Source organism: Nomascus leucogenys, chromosome 19, assembly GCF_006542625.1.
Source record: "Nomascus leucogenys isolate Asia chromosome 19, Asia_NLE_v1, whole genome shotgun sequence".
NCBI lineage: Eukaryota > Metazoa > Chordata > Mammalia > Primates > Hylobatidae > Nomascus > Nomascus leucogenys.
This window is the reverse complement of record NC_044399.1, coordinates 58,810,068-58,833,726: the sequence shown is the minus strand read 5'-3', so window position 1 is coordinate 58,833,726 and position 23,659 is coordinate 58,810,068. Positions and strand designations below refer to the sequence as shown.

The following is a 23,659-nucleotide window of genomic DNA, read 5'->3' as shown; positions in this document are numbered from 1 at the left end:
TTGCGTCAATGATTAACTGCCATTTCTGTAATAAAGTAGTAGATTAAACTACCTCCTTTGATGCTATCAAGAATTCCCCCTTGATAATTCCCACTTTCATAATCTGTATAATGTGAATTTAACTCCCTTTGTTCACCCACATGTTAAACTTTAAAACAGTGCATTCCTGGTATATTTAGGTAATTTGAAATTGGTAAAAGATACATTTTTACAGCATAGTTTTTATCCAAAATCCTTTCTGTACTCTAACACCAAGATATGTTTTTTGTTCTTGTTACTGCTATATTCCTAGCACTTAGTGCCAGACACACAGTGAACACTGATGAAATATAGTTGAGAGACAAATTTGAAATTATACTTAACTGTCAGCAATTTTAAAATCATTTAAAAATAATTTTTAAATTAAAAGTGATTCAATTTGGAATATTGGCTTTTTCAACCTTGGCTCTAACTACGTGTGAGGACAAGTTGCCATTCTATAAATATAATTTTAATGTAGCCAGTAGCTTTTTCTTTACTAGCTTTTTCATACTTGTATAAGGAAATGGCTTTCTAGATGAGCGAATTTCCCTGCTGTATTAGTTATCTGTTACTGATTTATGACAGCAGCTTCATGGGAGACCTTAAGCTAGAACTGCCCAGCCAAGCCATTCCCAAATTCCAACCCAAAGAAACTGTGAAAGATAATAAATGTTAGAAATGTGAAGTTTCGTGATATCACAGTATAAAGACTTTCATATGCTTTACTTGAAGACTGTTCATCAGTATATCACCCTGAATTCTGTACTTCTGAGAAGGAGTGAAGTACTTTAAAAGAAAAAGATAAAATCAGGCCATCGTAGCCAAGTTTTCTTAGTCAAATAGAAAAGGGTTGTATTTAGCCTTAAAATATTTTATAATTGTGTCCAAGAACCGTGGCTCATGCCTATAATCCCAGACTTTGGGAGGCTGAGGCGGGAAGATTGCTTGAGGTCAGGAATTCGAGACCAGCCTGGGCAAAGCCCTGAGATCCTGTCTCAAAAAGAAGAAAAAAAATTAGCTGAGTGTGGTGGTGCACCTGTAGTCCCAGCTATTTGGAAGACTGAGGTGGGAGGATTCCTTGAGCCCAGATGTTCAAGGCTGCAGTGAGTTATAATTGTGCCACTGCACTCCAGCCCGGGCTCTAGAGCAAGACACTGTCTCCTAAAAAAATTATAATAGTAAAAGAGTTCATAGTTCATGTTCATTATAAAAATCAAAACAATGCAGAAAGCAGCTGGGTGCAGTGGCTCATGCCTATAATCCCAGCTCTTTGGGAGGCTGAGGCAGGAGGATCGCTTAATTCCAGGAGTTTGAGACCAGCCTGGGCAACATGGTGAAACCTTGCCTCTATTAAAAATGCAGAAGATTAGCCAAGTGTGGTGGCATGCGCTTGTGGTCCCAGCTACCTGAGAGGCTGATGTGGGAGGATCGCCTGAGCTCGGGAGTTTGAAGCTTCAGTGAGCTGTGATTGCACCACTGTACTCCAGCTTGGGTGACAGCAAGACCTTGTTTCAAAAAAAAAAAAAAAAAAACGCAGAAAGGTAATTAGAAGAATGTTGTAAAAATCATTTCAAATCCGGCCACGTTTTGGTTACTCTCCTTCTGAAATCTGTCTATGTGTGTAGATATACATACTTACAAGTATCCTTTTTCCATAAGTGGAATCATACTATTTCCATGTATTTTTAAAGCTTTTTAAACATTACCATGGGTTTAGAATTTACCAAAGCTCCCCTTAGTGCTATATGACATTGGAAAGATCACTTACCTGAAGTGGGGACGGGAGTGGGTAATACTCCCCAAAAGCACAATCAAGTCAAAATGGTACTCTCCAGTTAGCTGCAGGCCTTCTGTTTTGCTGAGAGGAATATACAGATTTGGGGTCAAGAGTCAAACTCCTCAAGGCAACAGAGGAAAGCTCTTTTAAACCCATGCTCTTTTTTTTTTTTTTTTTTTTTTTTTAATAGAGTCTCGCTCTGTTGCCCAGGCTGGAGTGCAGAGGCATGATCTCAGCTCACTGCAACCTCCGTATCCTAGGTTCAAGCGATTCTCCTTCCTCAGCCTCCCTAGTAGCTGGGACTACAGGCATGCACCACCACACCCGGCTAATTTTTGTATTTTTAATAAAGATGGGGTTCCACCATGTTGGCCAGGCTGGTCTTGAACTCCTGACCTCGGGTGATCTGCCTGCCTCAGCCTCCCAAAGTTGTTGGGATTACAGGCGTGAGCCACCGCACCCTGCCCCTATGCTCTTTTTTGATTAATGGAAAAATGAGCACCCTCCTCTTGTGCAGCTTGAATTTTCACAGTAAATTAAAGAACATGACCAAACCAATTTTAGACACAGGTAACTTAAGAAGAGGAAACATTTTAGTTTAATCTTAGAAGAAACTTGAGGTACATGGCATTGGCTTGTTTCCTATAAACCTATTTATCCTAGGTAATATAAGAAGATAGAATGTAACATATCTTAAATGATTTGCCCAACATTTCATTGGAAGACAAGCTGAGTGCCACTTAGGAGAAAGAGACCTACTAATGGCAGCTTTCCTCTGTTGCCTTGAGCACTTTGGCTCTTGGCCCCACGTTTGTAGATTCCTTTCAGTAAAGCAGAATCCCTGCAGCTAACTGGAGATTAGAATTTTGACTTGAGTGTGCTTTTGAAAAGTATTACTCTTCATACCCCTGTCCCCCATTCCTACTTATGATATTGGAAAGTAAGTGATCTTTCCAATATCATAAAACACTAAGGTGAGGTTTTGTAAATTTTTCTTCTATCTTTTCTGTGGCGTTTTAGTGGCCCTTATATATTGGCTAGCCCACCCATTAGCCTGACTGTTTCCATAGAAGATTTGGCTATCATCTCACACTTTAAACTCTCCATTTCCTTTTCCCTAAACATGCTCCTTTGCTAGTAAGTCTTATTCAATAAATCTATTTGTTTCGTCTCCACTGCTGTTACCCTAGTCCAAGGATCCATCATCTTTCTTTCTTTTTTCAGATCTAAAGTGGTTATTATTATTATTATTATCCTACCTGCATTGGGTTTTCAGTCCCAGTGAAGATTGAGAAACCTGGTGAGACCAGTAGCATCCCTGGGGGGTAAACACAAGACTCATCCACATTGCTCCCAGCTGCCCTGGCCTTCCTACAACTCTTAGAGGTTTGCAATCCCTGTTCCTTATAGCGATGTCTTTCCTTAAATAGTAGAGACTTTGGGCAGCAGAGCTCCTCATCCCATTCCAGGTGGATAACCACACCCTGAAACACTCCTCTCCATGACTGAAGGTGAGAGGCTGAGGGGAATGGTCTCTGCCCTCTGTGACCCTGTTCATTCCTTTCTAGCACCATTCTTGCTCTCATGCGCCTGAGTGTGGGCCTTATCTGCCAGGTGGGCTACACTCTGCTCAGCCCCCCATCACAGAACACTGTCTCCTCACTGAAGACTGTGAAGTGAATGTTTACTGAAGCAGCAGCATTGTCACTGCACCAGAGCTAGAAAATGGACAGGCAAGGATCTCTGTAGATAGCAGAGAAGTAGGTGATACCATCTATAAATGCATGTTGGTTTTGCTCCATCATCTTTCTTGACTAAAATGGTCTCCTCCCTGGTCTGGCTGTGTTCATTTTCTCTTGTGGTCTTTTTTTTTTCTATACAGTAGACAAAGTGATCTTTTAAAAACGTAGATGTTTTTACTCTTCTGCTCAAAACCCTCCTTTGTGCTTGGCATAAAAGCTGAATGAATTGCAACCACTTGCAGGTCCGGTGTGATCTATCCCTTGCTTTTGCCCCTCTCTCCCTCATTTACTGTGTCCTAATCTTTTGCTCTTCTCTCTCTCATTTACTGTGCTCCAGCCACATTGCCCAGATATATCAAGATTTCTTCCCCAGATGTACCAAGCTGGTTCTTGCCTTCACACCTTTGCACCAGCTGTTTCCTCTGCCTGGAATGCTCTTTCCCAGAACTTGGCATGGTGGGCCCCTTTGTGTTATTCAGTTTTCTGATTTCACCTCCTACAGAGGTCCTCTTTGATATTCCAGTGTAAAGTAGCTCTTGCTTCAGTGCAGCACCCTGTTTTATTTTCCTCATAGCATTTAGCAATCCTAAACCATCTTTATGTGTTTGTCTCTTGTTTATCATTTTCTTCTTCCCTCACTAGAATTTAAGTACCATGAGACCGTAGATCTTCTCTGTCTCGTCCATCCTATAATCCTAACACCTAGAGCAATGCTTGATAAATCTTATCTAAATGAAAAAAATCAGTGAATGAAACACAGAGATAGAGAAATATACTTTTTTCTTCATAGAATTATAATTTGTTAGCACATAGGAATTGTACATATTTATGGGGTACATAATGATGTTTTGATACATATAGTGTATAGTAATAAGATCAGGGTAATTAGCATATCCTCATCTCAAACATTTATCATTTATTTGTGATAGAAACAGTCAATATCCTCCTTCTAGCTATTTGAAACTATTTATTATTGTTAACTCTAGTCATCTACAGTGGTATAGTACATTAGAACATATTCCTCTTATCTTGCTATAATTTTGTATCCTTTAACAAATCTCTTCCTATCCCCCTTAGAAATGTACCTTTTAATACACTGAGGTTGCTGGAACCAGCTGTTGATGTAGTAAGGGAGGAAGGTGACATGGCAGGGCACAAAAACACTTAACCAGTTCTGGTTAAAGTATATAATAAAAAGTGTGGCCCAACAATGAGTGTAACCATTCGGGAAAAAAACAATTTGTCATTGAAGAAGGAGTGAGTTATTCAAACAAACTGGAATCAGGTTAATCCTGAGGATTTCCTGTACTACTGCTAACTTCAGTCTTTAAGCTATGTAGTTAGATAATTTGATCCCCAAGCCCCAAAAAGATCCTTGATTGTGAATGGTGTTTTTCATAAATTTAAAGCATTGCAGTTGAATGCAATAGAAAAAGAAAAATCTTAGTGTTGCTTATAAGGCTCATAACAGCATGCTCATAATGACATGATGCTCATTACCATCATTAGATTATACTTCATAATGCTAGAATTTATGGGTTTTCTATAGTCTTTTAAAATAACTACTGTGTTGTGGGGTAGAAAAGATTATACTAAAAGGGAAATATGATGCCTCTAAAATGTACTCTGAGGAATTTTTTTATATTGAAAGGAAAATGAGAAAGTATTCTTAAAACCTGTGAAATATAAAAATTGGTTACCATTCAATTGCTGGTGCAACTTAGTTGTTTAGTTTATAAACTGGTATTTTTATTGACCCCAGAAGATAATGAGGAATAATCAACTTAGTGATTTATGTTAAACATATCCTTGTTAAAGTTTCTGTTTTTTTTTTGATGCAGAGTCTCACTCTGTCACCCAGGCTGGAGCACAGTGGTGTAGTCTTGGCTCACTGCAGCCTCCACCTCCCAGGTTCAAGAAATTCTCCTGCCTCAGCCTTCTGAGTAGCTGGAATTACAGGTGCCCACCACCATGCCTGGCTATTTTTTTTTTTTTTTTTTGAGGTGGAGTCTTGCTCTGTGCCCAGGCTGGAGTGCAGTGGTGGGATCTTGGCTTACTGCAGCCTCTGCCTCCCAGGTTCTAGCAATTCACCTGAGTTAGCCTCCCGAGTGAGTAGCTGGGACTACAGGTGGGTGCCACCATGCCCAGCTAATTTTTGTATTTTTAGTACAGACAGGGTTTCACCATGTTGGCCAGGATGGTCTCCATCTCGTGACCTTGTGATCCGCCTGCCTCAGCCTCCCAAAGGGCTGGGATTACAGGTGTGAGCCACTGCGCCTGGCCTAATTTTTGAATTTTTAGTAAAGATGTGGTTTCGCCATGTTGGCCAGGCTGGTCTTGAACTCCTGACCTCCAGTGATTTGCCTGCCTTGGCCTCCTAAAGTGCTAGGATTACAGGTGTGAGCCACTGCGCCTGGCCACTGTCTGGTTCTTTTCTCTTTCACATTCAAATCGTTTTGGGAAAAAATAATAGTAAATCTCTAACGTGGGGTCTGAGTTACTTAAAGCCAAAATTTTTTGAATTTATTTTTAAATGACTCTTGCCCTTCCAAGTTGCCATGTAGGGAAATTGTACATTTATTTCAACCATGCATCCATCCCTTAAATTACTTTTATAGGTTCTTTTTTAGAATTGCTTCACAGCCAGTGTTGGAAGTATGGAAGAAAATTAGCCTCCTTGCTTTCGTTTGTAAATTAAAACTCTCATCTTTTTAAAACAAAATGAAGACATATTACTTTCTCAATTGACTTCATATTAATATTTTATTAACTTATGAAGCCTATGCAGCTGTTATGCAGTTGAACTTATGACTTCTAAGACAATAAATTATCTTGTACAGCAAATCTGTGAAGAGCAAGAAACATTGTATAACCTTGTGAAATAATAGATTAAAAAAAAAACCAGGCCAGGTGCAGTGGCTCACACCTGTAATCCTGACACTTTGGGAGGCTAGGTGGGAGGAGGATCACTTGAGCCCAGGAGTTCGAGACCACCCTGGGTAACATAGTGAGACTTTCTCTCTTAAAGAAAAAAAAAAAAAAAGCCAGGTGTGGTGGTGTGCACCTGTGGTCCCAGCTGCTTGGGAAGCTGAAGTGGGAGGAGCTTGAGCCTGAGACATTGAGGCTGCAGTGAGCAGAGATTGCACCACTGCACTCCAGCCTGGGCTACAGAGTGAGACCTTGTCTTGAAAAACAAAACAAAAAGAAAATACCAAATTGTTGAGACCTGGGTAACTACCCCCCACCTTTTAAATTTGCGTTTTACTTGAAATTGAGTATACATTGTGCTTTCCTGCAGATGAAAGTTATGGTGTGCCAAATCTGAAGAAAGCACTGTACCTTTGTGGAATGAAAGAAAACCATCTGGTACCAGAAAAAGGCTAAAAGTGGGCTCTTTTTTGTACTAACAGAATGAAAGCTAAGAGTCCATATTTAAAATATGATCATAAAACTATTCTTATTTTACAGTTCTTGGCATAAGAATAGACATGTGTTTTGGATAATATACCTAATTTTAAAAGTCGAGATATGCCTCTTTGAGAAAAATAGTTGAAGCACACTGTTGATGTTTGTTGTTAAAACACATGTAAGTTTTATTGTGAAATAAATGAATTATTTGTTTTGGGACGAGTCTTCATGTCTTGGCTTCCGTGACTATTAAAGACTTTTATTTTGTTCTGTAAGCCAGTGTTTTAATCTGTTCTGTATAAAGATCCTGTTTTGTTTAGTATCATAAACATGTGGGTTTTTAAAGTTTGTTTTTAAAAAATCTTTTCTTTCTTCTGTTTCTGCATTTTTTAAAGCTGCACATCATTGACTCCTGGGCCCAACTGTGACCGATTTAAACTGCACATACCATATGCTGGAGAGACATTAAAATGTAAGTAAATGATGACTATTTTATTCAAAATGTAGGTTACAGTGTCAGCTATTGGACTTTGTGCTTCAGTTTTCATTTCCGGCTGTTAGTTGTTATCTCCTAAGATATTGTTCACTAGCATTTACCACTTTTCTTATCTGCCATTCAATTCTAGTTTGATTAAAAATAAGGCAGTTGGCAGGGAATAAGTTGTGGTTAAATAGGCATGCACAGAAATTCCTAATATTTAGGCATGCCTGGTAATTTTTATGTGTTTTTTTCTCTATAGGCGGCTTTTACGTAATGCTCAATAAAGAGTCCGCTGCTTTAGAATACCTGGCCATTTAGAAACAGTTTTTAGGTAGGAGTGGCTGCTGTCCATCACTGCTGCTAACCCCCCTGTGGAACCGCTGCACCACGACTTGTCACTGATCTGTCTCCTGTTGTTACCAAAGTGTAAGAGTCCTACCTCAAAAACTCTTGGCATGGCTTAGGCATATCAACATGTTATATCCTTTATAGCAAGGATCAGAGATACAAACGGTCTACAAGGGCTAGATTGGTAATATAGTAAGGGAAACAGGCTAGGTGTGACAAATTGGGACACCCTGTCACTTAAGGGGAGTTACCTTTAATGATTTATTGAGAGAAGGTGGACGTCTGAAGTTTTACCTGAATTCTGTCAGTTTTAGATGTTGCTACTTTTCCAAAATTAAAAACATGGTGTCGGCCAGTATTATGCAGGCTAAACTGAATGTGTCTGTGGGCTGGCTTGAGTTCCTGGACCACAAGTTTTTGATCTTGGATGGATAGTATGGAAGATCTGTCATTGGACTCAGCCCATCAGCTACAGCAGCCATCTAGGCTGTATCAGCTTTTCTCTGTCACTGTTACCAATACTGAACCTCTAGCCTAGTGTGGAAATCACAGTGGCTTTGGTTGGTTAGTGTTGGTAATCTCACAGGAATTTTCTCTCTTCAACCTATTCTTGTGGTGAACAGCCTATTAAAGTTTTTCTGTTCCTAAAAAGAAAAATAAAGAACATGGATATTAAACACGGAACAGATGGGTAAACCGCTTTTTGGCCATTGGACCAGTGTGTTTTACCGTTACATGCCAGGGAGGGTCCATGTCTCTATATAGTATTTTGTATTCTTAGTACTATATTCTGTAGAATCACTTGATACTAATTTATCAAATGCAAGATTAAATGAGAAATGTTAGACATGCTGACTTGTCAGCCTTGCATTATTAGACCATTTTCTGGAAACCATTAAAATATAAAATAATTTTACCTGTCTGAAGTAGTAGGACAGATTTGACTGCTATGTTTTTTTTGAAAAAATTATTAACTAAATTTAAAAGAAATGATCAAAGTAAATAATTCATGTGGTTAAAAATGTAAAAGTACTGGAATTTTTTGATACATGAAACCAGTAGTCTTCTCTCCCAGTCCAGTTTCCTGAGAGAATCACTTGCAGGTTCTAAAAATTTTCAGTTTAGCTCTCTGGGGATGATCTCCATATCTTTAAATAATGTACTTTTGCCTCTGTTTCTTGCCTTATCAGTTTTAGACATTGTTATCTTTTGACTTCCTGCGCTGATGCTGATACATGAAGCATCAGCCTATTTTCCCTATACCCCTGAACTCTTTTTTCTTTTCCTTCTTAATGTAATTATATCACCATTATTAGTTCCTGTGTTGGTTACCCTGTAGCTTAAAAATTTTTACTTACTTTTTTTAATGGATCACTTTAGACATTGTATTACACAGTTAATGAATAACCCCTAAGAATTCTTAGTAAGTACCTGGTAACAGTTAGCTTTGTTACTACCTAAGGACAATCTCTATGCAAGAATGGTGAATACTTACGGTAGTATACTCTTTAGTTTTACATTAACCATAGATACTGTGTCTTTTGCCTCTGCATTTTATAAGATGAATATATTAGCCCCTGCCCTTCCTTCAATTCCTCTTCCTTCACCTCCCAGCTTTTGTCTTTGGTTATTTTCCTTTTGCATTTTCAAGATTGATAACTTACTGTCCGTTCTAAATCTGTAGTTGTCTTCTGTGCCTTGTCTATAAATTGCTTGAATGATGGCTCCGGAGGCCTCTTCCTGCATAATTATCACTGTGAGATGTGCCTTTATTACTCTTTTGAATTTGACCTTGTTTTGTAGAATCTGTGTATTGTAGATTCTATGTTTTGTGGAATGATTTCTTGATAAACGGGTTACCTACTTATCTTGCTGGAACCCATTCTCAGATAACTTGCTCAGATTCTATTCCTCTTTCCACCCTTCTGCCTTTCCTTTAGCCCATCTGATAATTTTTTATTACTACAGTCACAATTAGGTATCTTAATTTCTAAGAACTCTTTCTTACACTGTTTCTCATTCTCAGCATCTTGTTCTTATTTTATGAATATAGGTCCTTTAAAATCCTTCAAAGAATAAAATTTAGAGATTTTTTAAAAAAAGTTTTCTTCTGTTATCTGAATTATTTTAATTTTTCCTAGGGATTATATTTTTGTTTATCATATTTTTCCCTCTTTTATTCTATAGGTTTTCTTCAAATAAAAGGTATTTATTTCTGTTTAAGATAGACGATAAAATACTGATTGGGACTTCTGAGTAGGTGAGCAAGGCTTATGGAATGTGTGGATGAATGATGGGCCAGATGTGAGCCAACTGTTCTAGCTCTCCTCACATAGTTTGTTCTATTTCTTCATTGAATACCTGGGGATACATACCTGGTCACCCTGTCATTTTCGGGTGGTAGGTATATAGACTATTCCGTGAGGAGCTTTTGCTTACTCTTCCTGTTCTTAGCCCTGTGTCTCATTCTTGCCTCCCCTTACCCTGGATAACTACAAACGTTTATGGGTTTACTAGGACAAATGGCTTCCTCCTCATCAGTGGCCTCTTCCTCACATTATTACAGGTCAAAGCTTTCCTCTGCCCTACCTTGTCAAGTACTACACTTCCATCTGCATTCTGTCTCTAGCAATTTGCTAAACTTTCTCATCTACTGATTAACTACTGTCCTCCCTTCCTCTTCATCTTTCTGTTGTTTGGGATTTTATCTTTCTGTATTCACTATCATTTAATGGGATTGGAGAGTGGGTCTTAGAGAAGAAATAAGTGTGTGTGGTCAGTCCACAGTCTTGAGACAAAAATAATGTGACTTCACAGGCATCTTTCTAGTAACATGGGTTTATGTTAGGAAGCATTTGCTGATACTGTATATCCTCTCATTACTATAAGCTCTTCATGGGAAACCTTTAATAACATTTGTGATTAGTGTATTAGGACTGTCACTCATCATATAACATAATTATATTCTAGTAAATTATTGTTGGGTATCATCATTATACATTGGGGACTTAATTTAGCCCACAGTATGCTCTATAATAAATAAATAATAAGTAAACATTATATAATGGCAATTCTTATGCTAAAATGATTCAAGATTCTGGTGTTAAGCAGCTCACAGCCAAATAAAAGGAAAAGGTAATTGATCATGGAAACTATGTTTATAAAAGTTCATAGAATTAGAAAGATGAGGTTTTTTTTTTAAACAAAACACATATATATGTGTGTATATATATGTGTATGTTATATATATACATATATAACATACACATATATATATGTTATATATATACATATATACATACACATATATATACACACACATGCGATCTTGGCTCACTGCAACCTCCACCTCCCGGGTTCAAGCAATTCTCCTGCCTCAGCCTCTGGAGTAGCTGGAACTACGGGTGCCCACCACCACGCCCGGATAATTTGTGTATTTTTATTAGAGACAGGGTTTCACCATGTTGGCCAGGATGATCTCGATCGCTTGACCTCGTCATCTGCCTGCTTCAGCTTCCCAAAGTGCTGGGATTACAGGCATGAGCCACTGCGCCTGGCTTGTTGTTTTGTTTTTTTTTTTTTGAGACAGAGTCTTGCTATGTTGCCCAGGCTGGACTTGGAACTCCTGGGCTCAAGTGTTCTTCCTGCGTCAGCCTGCTAAGTAGCTGAGACTACAGGCACACACCACCATGCCCAGATCTTTTGTCCTTTTAATAATACAGTTATCCCTCAATATCCATGGGGGATTGGTTCTAAGACGTCCTGTGCAAGTCCCTGGTATAAAAGGGCATAGTATTCACATATAACCTATGCCCATCTTCCTGTGTACAGGCAAACCTCATTTTATTGTGCTTCAACAAGGATTTTTTGTTTTTCAAATTGATTGATGGTTTGTGGCAATTCTGTGTTGAGCAAGTTTATCAGGGCCATTTCCCCAAAGCGTGTGCTTATTTCATGCCTTTGTGTCACATTTTGGTAATTTTTATACCATTTCAAACTTTTTAATTATTTGTTTAAACTTAAAAATTTTTGCTTTCTAAATCATGAAGCATTTCCACATACTTTTTCATTATTATTCTGTTATGGTGATCTGTGATTGTTGAATCTTGAATGTTACTATTGTCATTGTGTTGAGATGCCATAACATACATACACATATAAGATAGTGAATTTAATCAATAAATGTGTATGTTCTGATTGCTGTACTGATCATCCTTTTTCCTTTCTCCCTCTTCTTGGGCCTCCTTATTCCCTGAGACACAGCAGTCTTGAAATTAGGCCAGTTAGTAACCTTGCAGTGTCCTCTAAGTGTTCAAGTGAAGAGTCCCACACCTCTCACTTTAAATCAAAAGCTAGAAATGATGAAGTTTAGTGAGGAAGGCATGTTGAAAGCTGAGACAGGCTGAAAGCTAGGCCTCTTGGCCAAACAGTTAACCATGTTGTGAATGCAAAGAAAAATTTCTTGAAGGAAATTAGAAGTGCTACTCTAGTAAACACATGAATTATAAGACAGTGAAAAAATTATTGCTGATATGGAGAAAGTTTTAGTGTTTGAATGAAACATCAAACCAGCCACAACATTCCCTTAAGCCAAAGCCTAATCAAGAACAAGTCCTAATTCTCTTCAATTCTAAGAAGATTGAGAGAAGTGAAGAAGCTGCAGAAGAAAATTTGAAGCTAGCAGAGGTTGGTTCATGAGATTTAAGAAGAGAGGCCATTTTTATCACACAGAAGTGCAAGGTGAAGCAGCAAGTGCTCATAGAGAAGATGCAGTAAGTAATCCAGATCTAGCTAAGATCATTGATGAAGTGCTACACTTAGGAACAGATTGTTAGTGTAGATGGAACAGCCTTATGTTGGAAGAAGATGCCATCTAGGACTGTCATAGTTAAGAAGGCAATGCCTGGCCTCAAAGGATAGACTGAGTTTCTGGTTAGGGACAAAGGCAGCTGGTGACTAATTTGAAGCCAAGGATCATTTATCATTCTAAAAATCCTAAGGCCCATAAGAATTATGCTAAATCTAACTGCCTGTGTTCTACAGTAGAATAACAATCATCTGTTTACAACACGGTTTACTGAAAGCCACTGTTGAGAACTACTGCTCAGAAAAAATGATTCCTTTCAAAATATTATTGCTCATTGACAATGCACCTCGTCACTTGAGATGTGTTGGAAATAGCAAGAGAACTAGAATTAGAAGTGGATCCTGAGAATGTGACTGAATTGCTACAATACCATGGTAAAACTTGTACTGATGAAGAAGGTTGCTTCTTGCAGATGAGCAAAGAAAGTGGTTTCTTGAGATGGAATCTACTTCTGGTTAAGATGCCGTGAACATTGTTGAAATGACAACAAAGGCTTTGGAATATTTCATAAACTTAGTTGATAAAGCTTCGCCAGGGTTTGAGAGGATTGACTCCAGTTTTGAAAGAAGTTCTACTGTGAGTACAATTCTATCGGACAGTATCTTGTGCTATAGAGAAATTTTTCCTGAAGGGAAAAGTCGATTAATGTGGCAGACTTCATTGTTGTCTTATTTTAAGAAATTGCCATAGCCATGCCACCCTTCAGGCAACTACCACCCTAATCAGTCAGGAGCCATCAGCATCGAGGCAGGACCCTGCAGTAGCAAAGAGATTGTGACTTGCTGGAGGCTGAGATCATTGTTAGCATTTTTTAGCAATTCAGTATTTTATTCTTATTTGTATTTTTATTTTTTTGTATTTTTGTTTTGAGACAGGGTCTCGCTCTGTCTCCCAGGCTGGAGTGCAATGGTGCGATCTTAGCTCACTACAACTTCTGTCTCCCAGGTTCGGGTGATTCTTCTGCCTCAGCCTCCTGAGTAGCTGGGATTACAGGTGCACACCACCATGACCCGGTTAATTTTTATATTTTTAGTAGAGACGGGGCTTCACCATATTAGCCAGGCTGGTCTTGAACTCCTGACCTCAGGTGATCCACCCACCTTGGCCTCCCAAAGTGCTGGGATTACAGGAGTGAGCCACCGTGTCCGGCCGCAATACAGTATTTTAAAATCAGGTATTATCATTTTATTTTAGACATAATGCTATTACACACTTAATAGACTATAGTATAGTAAACATAACTCTTATATGCACTGGGAAACCAAAAAGTTTATATGACTTTGCTTTATTGTGACACTCGCTTTATTGCATTGGTCTGGAACCAAACCCAGAATATCTTTGCCTTATGTTTGTACTTTAAATCATCTTTAGATTCCTTATAATGCCTAATACAATGTAAATTCTATGTAGATAGCTGTGATATGGTATTGTTCAGGGAATAATGACAAAAGTCTGTAAATGTTCAGTTCAGATGCAGTTTGTTTTTTGAATTTTTGTTTTTAGAGACAGGGTTTCACCATGTTGGCCAGGCTGGTCTCAAATTCCTGACCTCAAGAGATCTGCCTGCTTTGGCCTCCCAAAGTGCTGGAATTACAGGCACGAGCCACTGTACCCAGCCTGTTTTTTAAATATTTTTCATCAACTGGTTTGTTGCATGCATGGATGTGGAACCCATGGATAGAGAGCTGACTGTAGCCATTGTATAACTGGAGTGAGATGATATCTCATTGTGGTTTTGATTTGCATTTCCCTGATAATTAGCGATGTTGAACATTTTTTCATATACTGGTTGACCATTTGTATGTCTTTTGAAAAATGTCTCTTTAGGTCTTTTACTCATTTTTAATTGGATTATTTTCTTTTTCTATTTAGGGGCTTGAATTCTTTATATATTCTGCATATTAACCTCTTGTTAGATGTATAATTTGCAAGTATTTTCTCCCATTCTGTAGGTTGTCTCTTCAGTCTGTTGATTGTTTCCTTTGATGTGCAGAAGCGTTTTAGTTTGATGTAATCTATACATTTTTGCTTTTGTTTTCTGTATTTTTGAGAGCTTATCCAAAAAATTCTTACTGAGACCAGTTGTGACGAGGCATTTTTCCTATGTTTTCTTCTAGTAGTTTCATAGTTTCCGATCTTACATTTAACTCTTTAATCCTTTTTGAGTTGATTTTTGTATATGATGAAAGATAAGGGCTAGTGTTACTCCTCTTCATGTGGATATGCAGTTTTCCCAACACCATTTATTGAAGAGACTGTCCTTTCTCCAATGTGTGTTCTTGGCACCTTTGTCAAAAATCAGTTGGCTGTAGAAGCGTGGTTTTATTTCTGGGCTTTCCATTATTTTTAGCAACCTTAAATCTATTCTATACAAGGTCAGTAAGGTCATAGTGTTTAATTACCACAATATTTGTGATAGAATTCAGCCTCCTACAACCAACATAATATTCATCTTTAGACGAACACACACAATTCTCAGCAACACACATTTTAACAAATGTAGTTTTCTAATACAAACACACTTAATTGAAAGGTTGTATAGTTTTATAAACTCTTGTAAGATAACTATCTCAGCAAACAGAAAAGCTCTTTGCCTTTTTTTTTTTTTTTTTGAGACAGAGTCTCACTCTGTCTCCCAGGCTGGAATGCAGTGGCACGGTCTCGGCTCACTGCAACCTCTGCCTCCTGGGTTCAAGTGATTCTCCTGCCTCAGCCTCCCAAGTAGCTGGGACTACAGGCACGTGCCACCACACCCGGCTAATTTTTGTATTTTTAGTAGAGACACGGTTTCACCGTATTGGCCAGGCTGCTCTCGAACTCCTGACCTTGTGATCCGCCCGCCTCAGCCTCCCAAAGTGCTGGGATTACAGACGTGAGCCACCGTGCTCGGCCAGCTTTTTGCCTTTTTAAAGTAACAGACCTCTAAGGAAACCTAATTATATTGTAAGAGGAAAATGAGTAAGTATAGATTTAAATTATATTCTATGGTAAATAATAGTTAAATATTCTCTAACCTTCTCCTTTTTCTTTCCAAGCAAAGGGTAATGGCTAACTCAGTGCTTTGCAGTCTTGACATTTTTATATAAACAATTTTTTAAATCTAAAGTTTCTCATTAAATCTCATTGAAAACTTCTGGTGTATGGTTTAAACGATAGTTATTTATTTATTTATTTGAGACCAAGTCTTGCTCTAGCACCAGGCTGGAGTGCAATGGAGTGATCTTGGCTCACTTCAACCTCCACCTCCTGGGTTCAAGTGTTTCTCCTGTGTCAGCCTCCTGAGTAGCTGGGACTACAGGTATTGGCCACCATGCCCAGCTAATTTTTGTATTTTTGGTAGAGACAGGGTTTCACCATGTTGGCTAGGATGGTCTTGATCTCTTGACCTAGTGATCCGCCCACCTCGGCCTCCCAAAGTGCTGGGATCACAGGCGTGAGCCACTGCGCTTGGCTAGTTTAAACTATAGTTCTAACCAACGCTGAATCAAAGTATTCAGTAATTTACTGGAACTTACAGTAATTTTATTTCATAACTTAAGTTCAATGAAGTTAGAGATGGAGACTGTTGTGTTTATTAAATTAAACCTTTAGTCTCTAGCACAGTAAAGATATTCAATTAAATATTTGTTGAAGAAATAGAATGAATGCATGCATGCATAAATTAATGAATCTTTAGTGTTCAGATTTTCGTTGGTTGAAGTATGTATTATAAAGAATGTGGCATTCTGTTACTTGTATCAGCCTTTTGCCAACAGAAATTTGATCTTTAGAAGTTATTTATTATACAAGGAATTTGTAATTGGAACATTGCTCTTAATTCAGAAAACAGGAAGAATGTACAGTTATTTGCAGATTTGGAGTCTGAATCAATTTTATCTTTATATATTTTACTCTGCCCTCTGCAATCAGATTAATGAAAATAGCATGTAACTAAACTTATATTTCAAAATATTTTATGTATTGGAAAATAGTACTTCTGTAAATCTGTTTCATTGTAAATAAAGGAAACTGTGCAGTTAATGAGAATGAGAATGAGAGATGAGAGAGGGCATATTTCTACTCACTAATTGATTCTTACAGAATTATCCCCATTCAAAGTTAAATAATTGAAATAAAAAAGATCAGAAGATTATAGTACATTAGGAATGATATTATTGTTTCCTCGGGTCTTTTACTGTGAAGAGACAATTGTTGGCCAGTAAAAGAGTTGCCAATTTGTATAAGATTCTATTGAAAAATGTCAAAGGATATCTTAAGTAAGAAGAAGTCCTTGAATCTCACAATTGCAGAAGACACAACTCCTCCTGCAACATATTCTGTTACTTAAATGATATTGGAAATGTGAATCTTCAGTGATCAAGATTGATTTGAATGAAATACACGTTAAGGTCCAAGATGGTGCAACTGAAATGGTTGAAAATTTTCCAGCTATAGCAGCTATTCACATAAAAAGAGCCATGAGTGTCATATAAACACCTATTTGTAAAAATAGCCATCCTAGTCATACTCTGTAGCAATTAACTCTAGAAGAAATTATTGCATTTGTATTTTTGTGTACCGTATTTAAATAGGGCAAAGAGTGAGGCTGTTTGCTCATACTTTATTCCCAATCTCTAGTTGAGTGTCTGGCATTTAGAGAGTTTTAATAAATGTTTGTGGAAAGAATGAGCCGTGTTCATTCTTTGGATCTGACAATGATGAGGTTTGATAGGAAGTGACAGAACTTAATTCTGCCAGTTCTTTGAATAACGCTGTTTATGCAACTTTGAAGAGGGATTATTGAAATATTGTAAGTTATATTGAGCAAGTCTGTGGCTAGTAAATCAAACAGTTTGCTAACATTGGTAGTTTGCTAACACTGGTTTTACCTTTGAAATTATCTGTGGTTTAAACAATTTATTTTAATCAGGGGCTGTTTTGTTATAAGAAACCCATTGGAACTAACATAAATTGAAGAATTTATTTGTCTTTGTAAGGAATCAAGTAAAGCCTGTGATGCCCAAGGGCAGAAAGGATAGCCAGGTTCTCAGGGACTAGAATCAGGAACTGGAAGGCTGGTAGACATAGTAGCCAGTCAGCATCTGTGTCCATGTTTGTGTCTTTCTCCTGCAACATATTCCATTGTCACTATATTCTAACCGCCCCTCCACCCCAACCAACCCCTGACTTCTGTTTCTCTCCACATTAGGTAGAAATGACTTCCTGAGCCCCTGCATGAGGACTAAATTCAAGGCCACCAGAGAGTTTGTCATTGAGTTTAAATTCCTGGGAGAGAGGATCTGATTGGCAGCTTGGGCCAAGTGACCACTTGTGATCAAGTTATATGGCCAGGATTTCTGGGTCATGTATTATCAACCTGATTAGTAGAGGTCAGTTTTAACACAAGATAAGATAAGCATAGGCTGGCAGATACCCAGAAAGGTATCTATTACCCTGTTGCAGGAATTCTTTCTAAAGAATTTCCAAATGAAAATGTAGACATTTTTTTTGTCTTTAACAATAGAGCAGCCGGGTGCGGTGGCTCACGCCTGTAATCCCAGCACTTTGGGAGGCCGAGGCGGGCAGATCACAAGGTCAGGAGTTGCCTGGCCAACATAGTGAAACCCTGTCTCTACTAAAAATACAAAAGATTAGCTGGGTGTGGTGGTGGGTGCCTGTTATCCTAGCTGCTCAGGAGGCTGAGTCAGGAGAATCACTGGAACCTGGGAGGCGGAGGTTGCAGCTAGCCGAGATCGCGGCACTGCACACCAGCCCGGGTGACAGTGCAAGGCTCTGTCTCAAAAAAAAAAAAAAAAAAAAAGAGCAATATAGTTGTTTATCATCTGGGAGGAATGATGGATATTTCAAAGCTATTTGTGACAGAGTGAAGAAGTCATGTCAAGAAATACCCAAAGGTTTTGAAGTTGATACACTTTTCCTTTCAGAGGAAAAAGTCAGAAAAAAATCAATTATGATACGGATAACACATTATCTTCCATGTCCTCAGAGAAGCAGTATAAAATTACTGTTCATTTTTAAGGATTCCATACTATATCACTAGATTTAAATATATATTTTTTGAGAATGATTAAAACAAAATGAGAACAGTTTCAGAACTGTTACTTAAATGGAATGTACGATTTAATTAAATAGTGGCCAAACAGACTCATAGATTTTTACAGAAACATTGCACATAATGTTCTGGAGCTTCTACTTTAATGAATCTACCTGAAATTCAACTTCATTTTTGATCTATGTCTCCTGGAGTGCTTTGGCTGCTGCTTTTGTGTGTGTGTGTGCTTGTGTGTGTTTTAACACAATGCTTCCCCATCTCAGATCTATTACATAATAATTTGTTCTAGCTAATCAGCTTGGTAAACTGAGAATGCTGCTCATTACTTATGTAGCACAATGCAGAGACACTGTGGGGCTTGGCATGGATGACTATCAAATAGAAACTGATAACCAAACTGATGGCGCCTGGAGGACCCAGTGGTGTTGCGAAGTTTGTTGTTGCATCAGCTGAAATAGATATTGAGACTTTATTGATTTATCTCATCTATAAGAATTTTGCACTTTCTTTGCTTTGTTATACTGTGCTATTTTATTTATTTTATTTTATTTTATATATTTTTTTTGAGACAGGGTCTCGCCATGTCACCCAGCCTGGAGCACAGTGGCGTGATCATGACTCACAGCAACCTCTGCCTCTCTGGCTCAAGCAATTCTTCCACCTCAGCCTCCCAAATATCTGGTACTACAGGTGCACATCACCACACCCGCTCATTTTTGTACTTTTTTTTTTTTTTTTTTTTGTAGGGACAGGTTTATGCCACATTACCCAGGCTGGTCTGAACTCCTGGGCTCAAGCAGTCCACCTGCCTCAGCCTCCTGAAGTGCTGGGATTACAGGCATGAGCCATTGCACCTGGCCTTGGTTTCTTAATGTAATAGGTTGTTCTTTAATTGTTTCATAGCCTGCCTACCAACCCCATCTAAGTGAAATATTGTTGGCAGTCCACCTGATAATAACTGTTTCACTTATTCTTTCTTAAAAAATTTATTTATTTATTTATTTATTTATTAAGACAGGGTCTTGCTTTGTGGCCCAGCCTAGAGTACATTATAGCTCACTGCAGCTCTGACCTCACTGGCTCAAGTGATCCAACACCCTCAGCCTCCCAAGTAGCTGGGACTATAGGTGTGCATCACCATTTTTTTGTAGAGACGGGGTTTCGGTTTCACTTCATTGCCCAGGTGATTTTGAACTCCTAGGCTCAAGCTATCCTTCCACTGTGGCCTCCCAAAGTGTTGGGACTGCAGGCGTGAGCCACTGCACCTTGCCCATACCATACATTTTGAACCTTGGCCACTAGGTCCAAAAGCTGGCCGTTGTGACTATAGCTGTTGGCATTTTTGTTGGGATGACGATGTTATTTTATTTAAAATTTCTTGTACTATTTAAAATAATCTGTTTGGAAAATGTTAACCAAGTAATCTTTCTGCTTCCACTTCCCCTTCAGTATTTTAGTGGACTGAATCTCTCAGCTTGGCATTCAAGGCCAGTCACAGTGTGACATTCCAGCCTCCCAGTTGGAGCTCAGCTAACAACAAGCCAAGTCAGAAAGCTGCTCTGCAAGACTGATTTGCCCATTATACTTCACAAATACCCTGCCTTCCTTTCCTGCTTCTGCTTTTGCCACACTGTTTTGGCTTTAGCAGGACAAACCAAGGAAATAATAAAATATCCTGTCTTGTGATGTATTTGGTTTTTCATTCGCGCCCAGAAACCTGCCACTCTAATGGAAATGCTCTCTATTTAGGAGACTCCCTAGACCAGTTCTCTTCTAGTCTGCAAGAATGCTTGCAAGGAGAGTAGCAGTTAACCATTTTTACTATGACTTGCAACAGTTGAGCTAAGTAAAAAGTTGGACGCTGTCTAGGGACTTAGTATTTTGCATCATGCTGACAGGCATAAGTTTACTTTTATTTTTGTCTTTTAAAAAGATTCATTTACTTAAAGATTGTTATTATCTAGCATTTAAGGTATTTTTAGAGGCAAATTATGGAGGCAGGTCACCTTTGATTTAGTGAATGTTCTACAAAATGCTCATTGAAAGGCAAGTAAAGAGTGCTAATTTTCTGGATTAGACACTCTCCTTAGATATTCAGGATTCCTTTGTCTTGGAGTTTTAGAATATTTTATTTTCTTGGAATTCATGGATTAGAAGAAATATATTAGGAATAGCAACTAATATTAATTTAAATTTATAAAGTCAGTTTAATTATAGCTATGTATTATATATAATCTGTCTTTGGTACTGATTATAGTTTATTAAAAATGACTGATATGATTACTAAATTAACTTATTGGGCATTTTATGGTTAGGCTTATTTATATACATTATTTTATTTTATCGACACAATAACTCTGAGGTCAAAATTTATATCCCACTCTTTAATATCAACTTTATTGAGGTAGTATAATTTACATATAATAAAATGTACCCACTTTAAGTGTACAGTTCTGTGTGTTTTGGCAATGGTAAACACTTAAAACCACACCACAGTGAAGATAAAGAACATTTCCATTCCCTAAAGGTATAGAACATTTCCTTCCCCACACAAATCGGTCCCCTCCACCACCTTCCTCTTAACCCTGAGCCTTATCATTTCTCTAAAACTGAAACAGTTTTGCCTGTTTAGAATTTTATATAAATGGAATAATATATTATGTAGTTTTTGGTATATGGCCTCTTTCATTCAGCATTATGTTTTTGAGATTCATCCATGTTACATCAGTACTTTGTTCCTTTTATTGCTGTATAGCACTACATCGTATGGCTGTACCACAGTTTTTTATTTATTCATCCATTGAAGGACATTCAGATTTTTTTTTTCTATTTTTTGGCTATTATGAATAAACTTGCCATTACATTTTTGGATGTGTCTTTTTCTGGAGATATGTTTTAATTTTTAGTGGGTAAATACCTAGGAGTAGTATTACTGTGCTGTAAGCTGAGTGTATGCTTAACTTTTAAGTGCTAAACTGTTTTCCAAAGTAGTTGCACTATTTTACATTCCTAACAATTTATGAGATTCTGGTTCTTTTACAGTCTTGCCAACATTTGGTATTGTTGATCCATTAGTTTTTCTATATTCTTGCCAACATTGGTATTGTTGATCCATTTTGAGCTACCTTTTTTTTTTCTTTTTTTTTTAAGACAGGGTTTCACTTTATTACCCAGTAATAAAAAGCCTGTGGTGTAGTGTAGTGACACAATCATAGCAATCATAACTCACTGCAACCTTGACCTCCTGGGCTCAAGCAACCCCTCCTGCCTCAGCCTCCCAAATAGCTGGGACTACAGGCACATACTACCGTACCTGGCTAATTTTTATTTTTTATTTTATTTTTGTAGAGACGGGGTTTCACTGTGTTACCCAGGCTGATCTCGAACTCCTGGCCTCAAGTGGTCGTTCCACCTTGGCCTCCCAAGGTGCTGAGATTACAGGCATGAGCTACTGTGCCTGGCCTTGAGCTACTTTTGATCACATATTTGTTAATTAACAATTTAAGTGTGGGTCTATTTCTGGACTTTATGTTGTATTCCCTTAATATGTCTATCCTTAAGTGAATACAACACGATCCTGACTACTGTAGCTTTATAGGAAGTCTTTATTTTATTTTATTTTATTTTATTTTATTTTTTTATTATACTTTAGGTTTTAGGGTACATGTGCACAATGTGCAGGTTTGTTACATATGTATCCATGTGCCATGTTGATTTCCTGCACTCATTAACTCGTCATTTAGCATTAGGTATATCTCCTAATGCTGTCCCTCCCCCCTCCCCCAACCCCACAACAGTCCCCGGAGTGCGATGTTCCCCTTCCTGTGTCCATGAGTTGTCATTGTTCAATTCCCACCTATGAGTGAGAACATGCGGTGTTTGGTTTTTTGTCCTTGCGATAGTTTACTGAGAATGATGTTTTCCAGTTTCATCCATGTCCCTACAAAGGACATGAACTCATCATTTTTTATGGCTGCATAGTATTCCATGGTGTGTATGTGCCACATTTTCTTAATCCAGTCTATCATTGTTGGACATTTGGGTTGGTTCCAACTCTTTGCTATTGTGAATAGTGCCGCAATAAACATATGTGTGCATGTGTCTTTATAGCAGCATGATTTATAGTCCTTTGGGTATATACCCAGTAATGGGATGGCTGGGTCAAATGGTATTTCTAGTTCTAGATTCCTGAGGAATCGCCACACTGACTTCCACAATGGTTGAACTAGTTTACAGTCCCACCAACAGTGTAAAAGTGTTCCTATTTCTCCACATCCTCTCCAGCACCTGTTGTTCCCTGATTTTTTAATGACGGCCATTCTAACTGGTGTGAGATGGTATCTCACTGTGGTTTTGATTTGCATTTCTCTGATGGCCAGTGATGATGAGCATTTCTTCATGTGTTTTTTGGCTGCATAAATGTCTTCTTTTGAGAAGTGTCTGTTCATGTCCTTTGCCCACTTTTTGATGGGGTTGTTTGTTTTTTTCTTGTAAATTTGTTTGAGTTCATTGTAGATTCTGGATATTAGCCCTTTGTCAGATGAGTAGATTGCAAAAATTTTCTCCCATTCTGTAGGTTGCCTGTTCACTCTGATGGTAGTTTCTTTTGCTGTGCAGAAGCTCTTTAGTTTAATTAGATCCCATTTGTCAATTTTGGCTTTTGTTGCCATTGCTTTTGGTGTTTTAGACATGAAGTCCTTGCCCACGCCTATGTCCTGAATGGTATTGCCTAGGTTTTCTTCTAGGGTTTTTATGGTTTTAGGTCTAACATTTAAGTCTTTAATCCATCTTGAATTAATTTTTGTATAAGGTGTAAGGAAGGGATCCAGTTTCAGCTTTCTACATATGGCTAGCCAGTTTTCCCAGCACTATTTATTAAATAGGGAATCCTTTCCCCATTTCTTGTTTTTGTCAGGTTTGTCAAAGATCAGATAGTTGTAGATATGCGGCATCATTTCTGAGG

At 38.1% G+C, this 23,659-nt stretch overlaps 1 protein-coding gene across 12 annotated transcripts in view; it reads left to right on the top strand.

Annotated features, from left to right (window-relative positions):
- The window catches only part of BABAM2 (BRISC and BRCA1 A complex member 2), a 574,233-nt gene that overhangs the window by 150,889 nt on the left and 399,685 nt on the right, over positions 1-23,659 (top strand). For all 12 annotated transcript variants that reach the window (XR_004027068.1, XR_004027067.1, XM_030800431.1 and 9 more), the window contains one exon: positions 7,344-7,420. Coding sequence is in view for 10 of the 12 variants with exons in the window: in XM_030800431.1 (XP_030656291.1) it covers positions 7,344-7,420 (77 nt within the window). In the remaining 2 variants the exon portion in view is untranslated. The remainder of the gene's footprint in view (positions 1-7,343; positions 7,421-23,659) is intronic.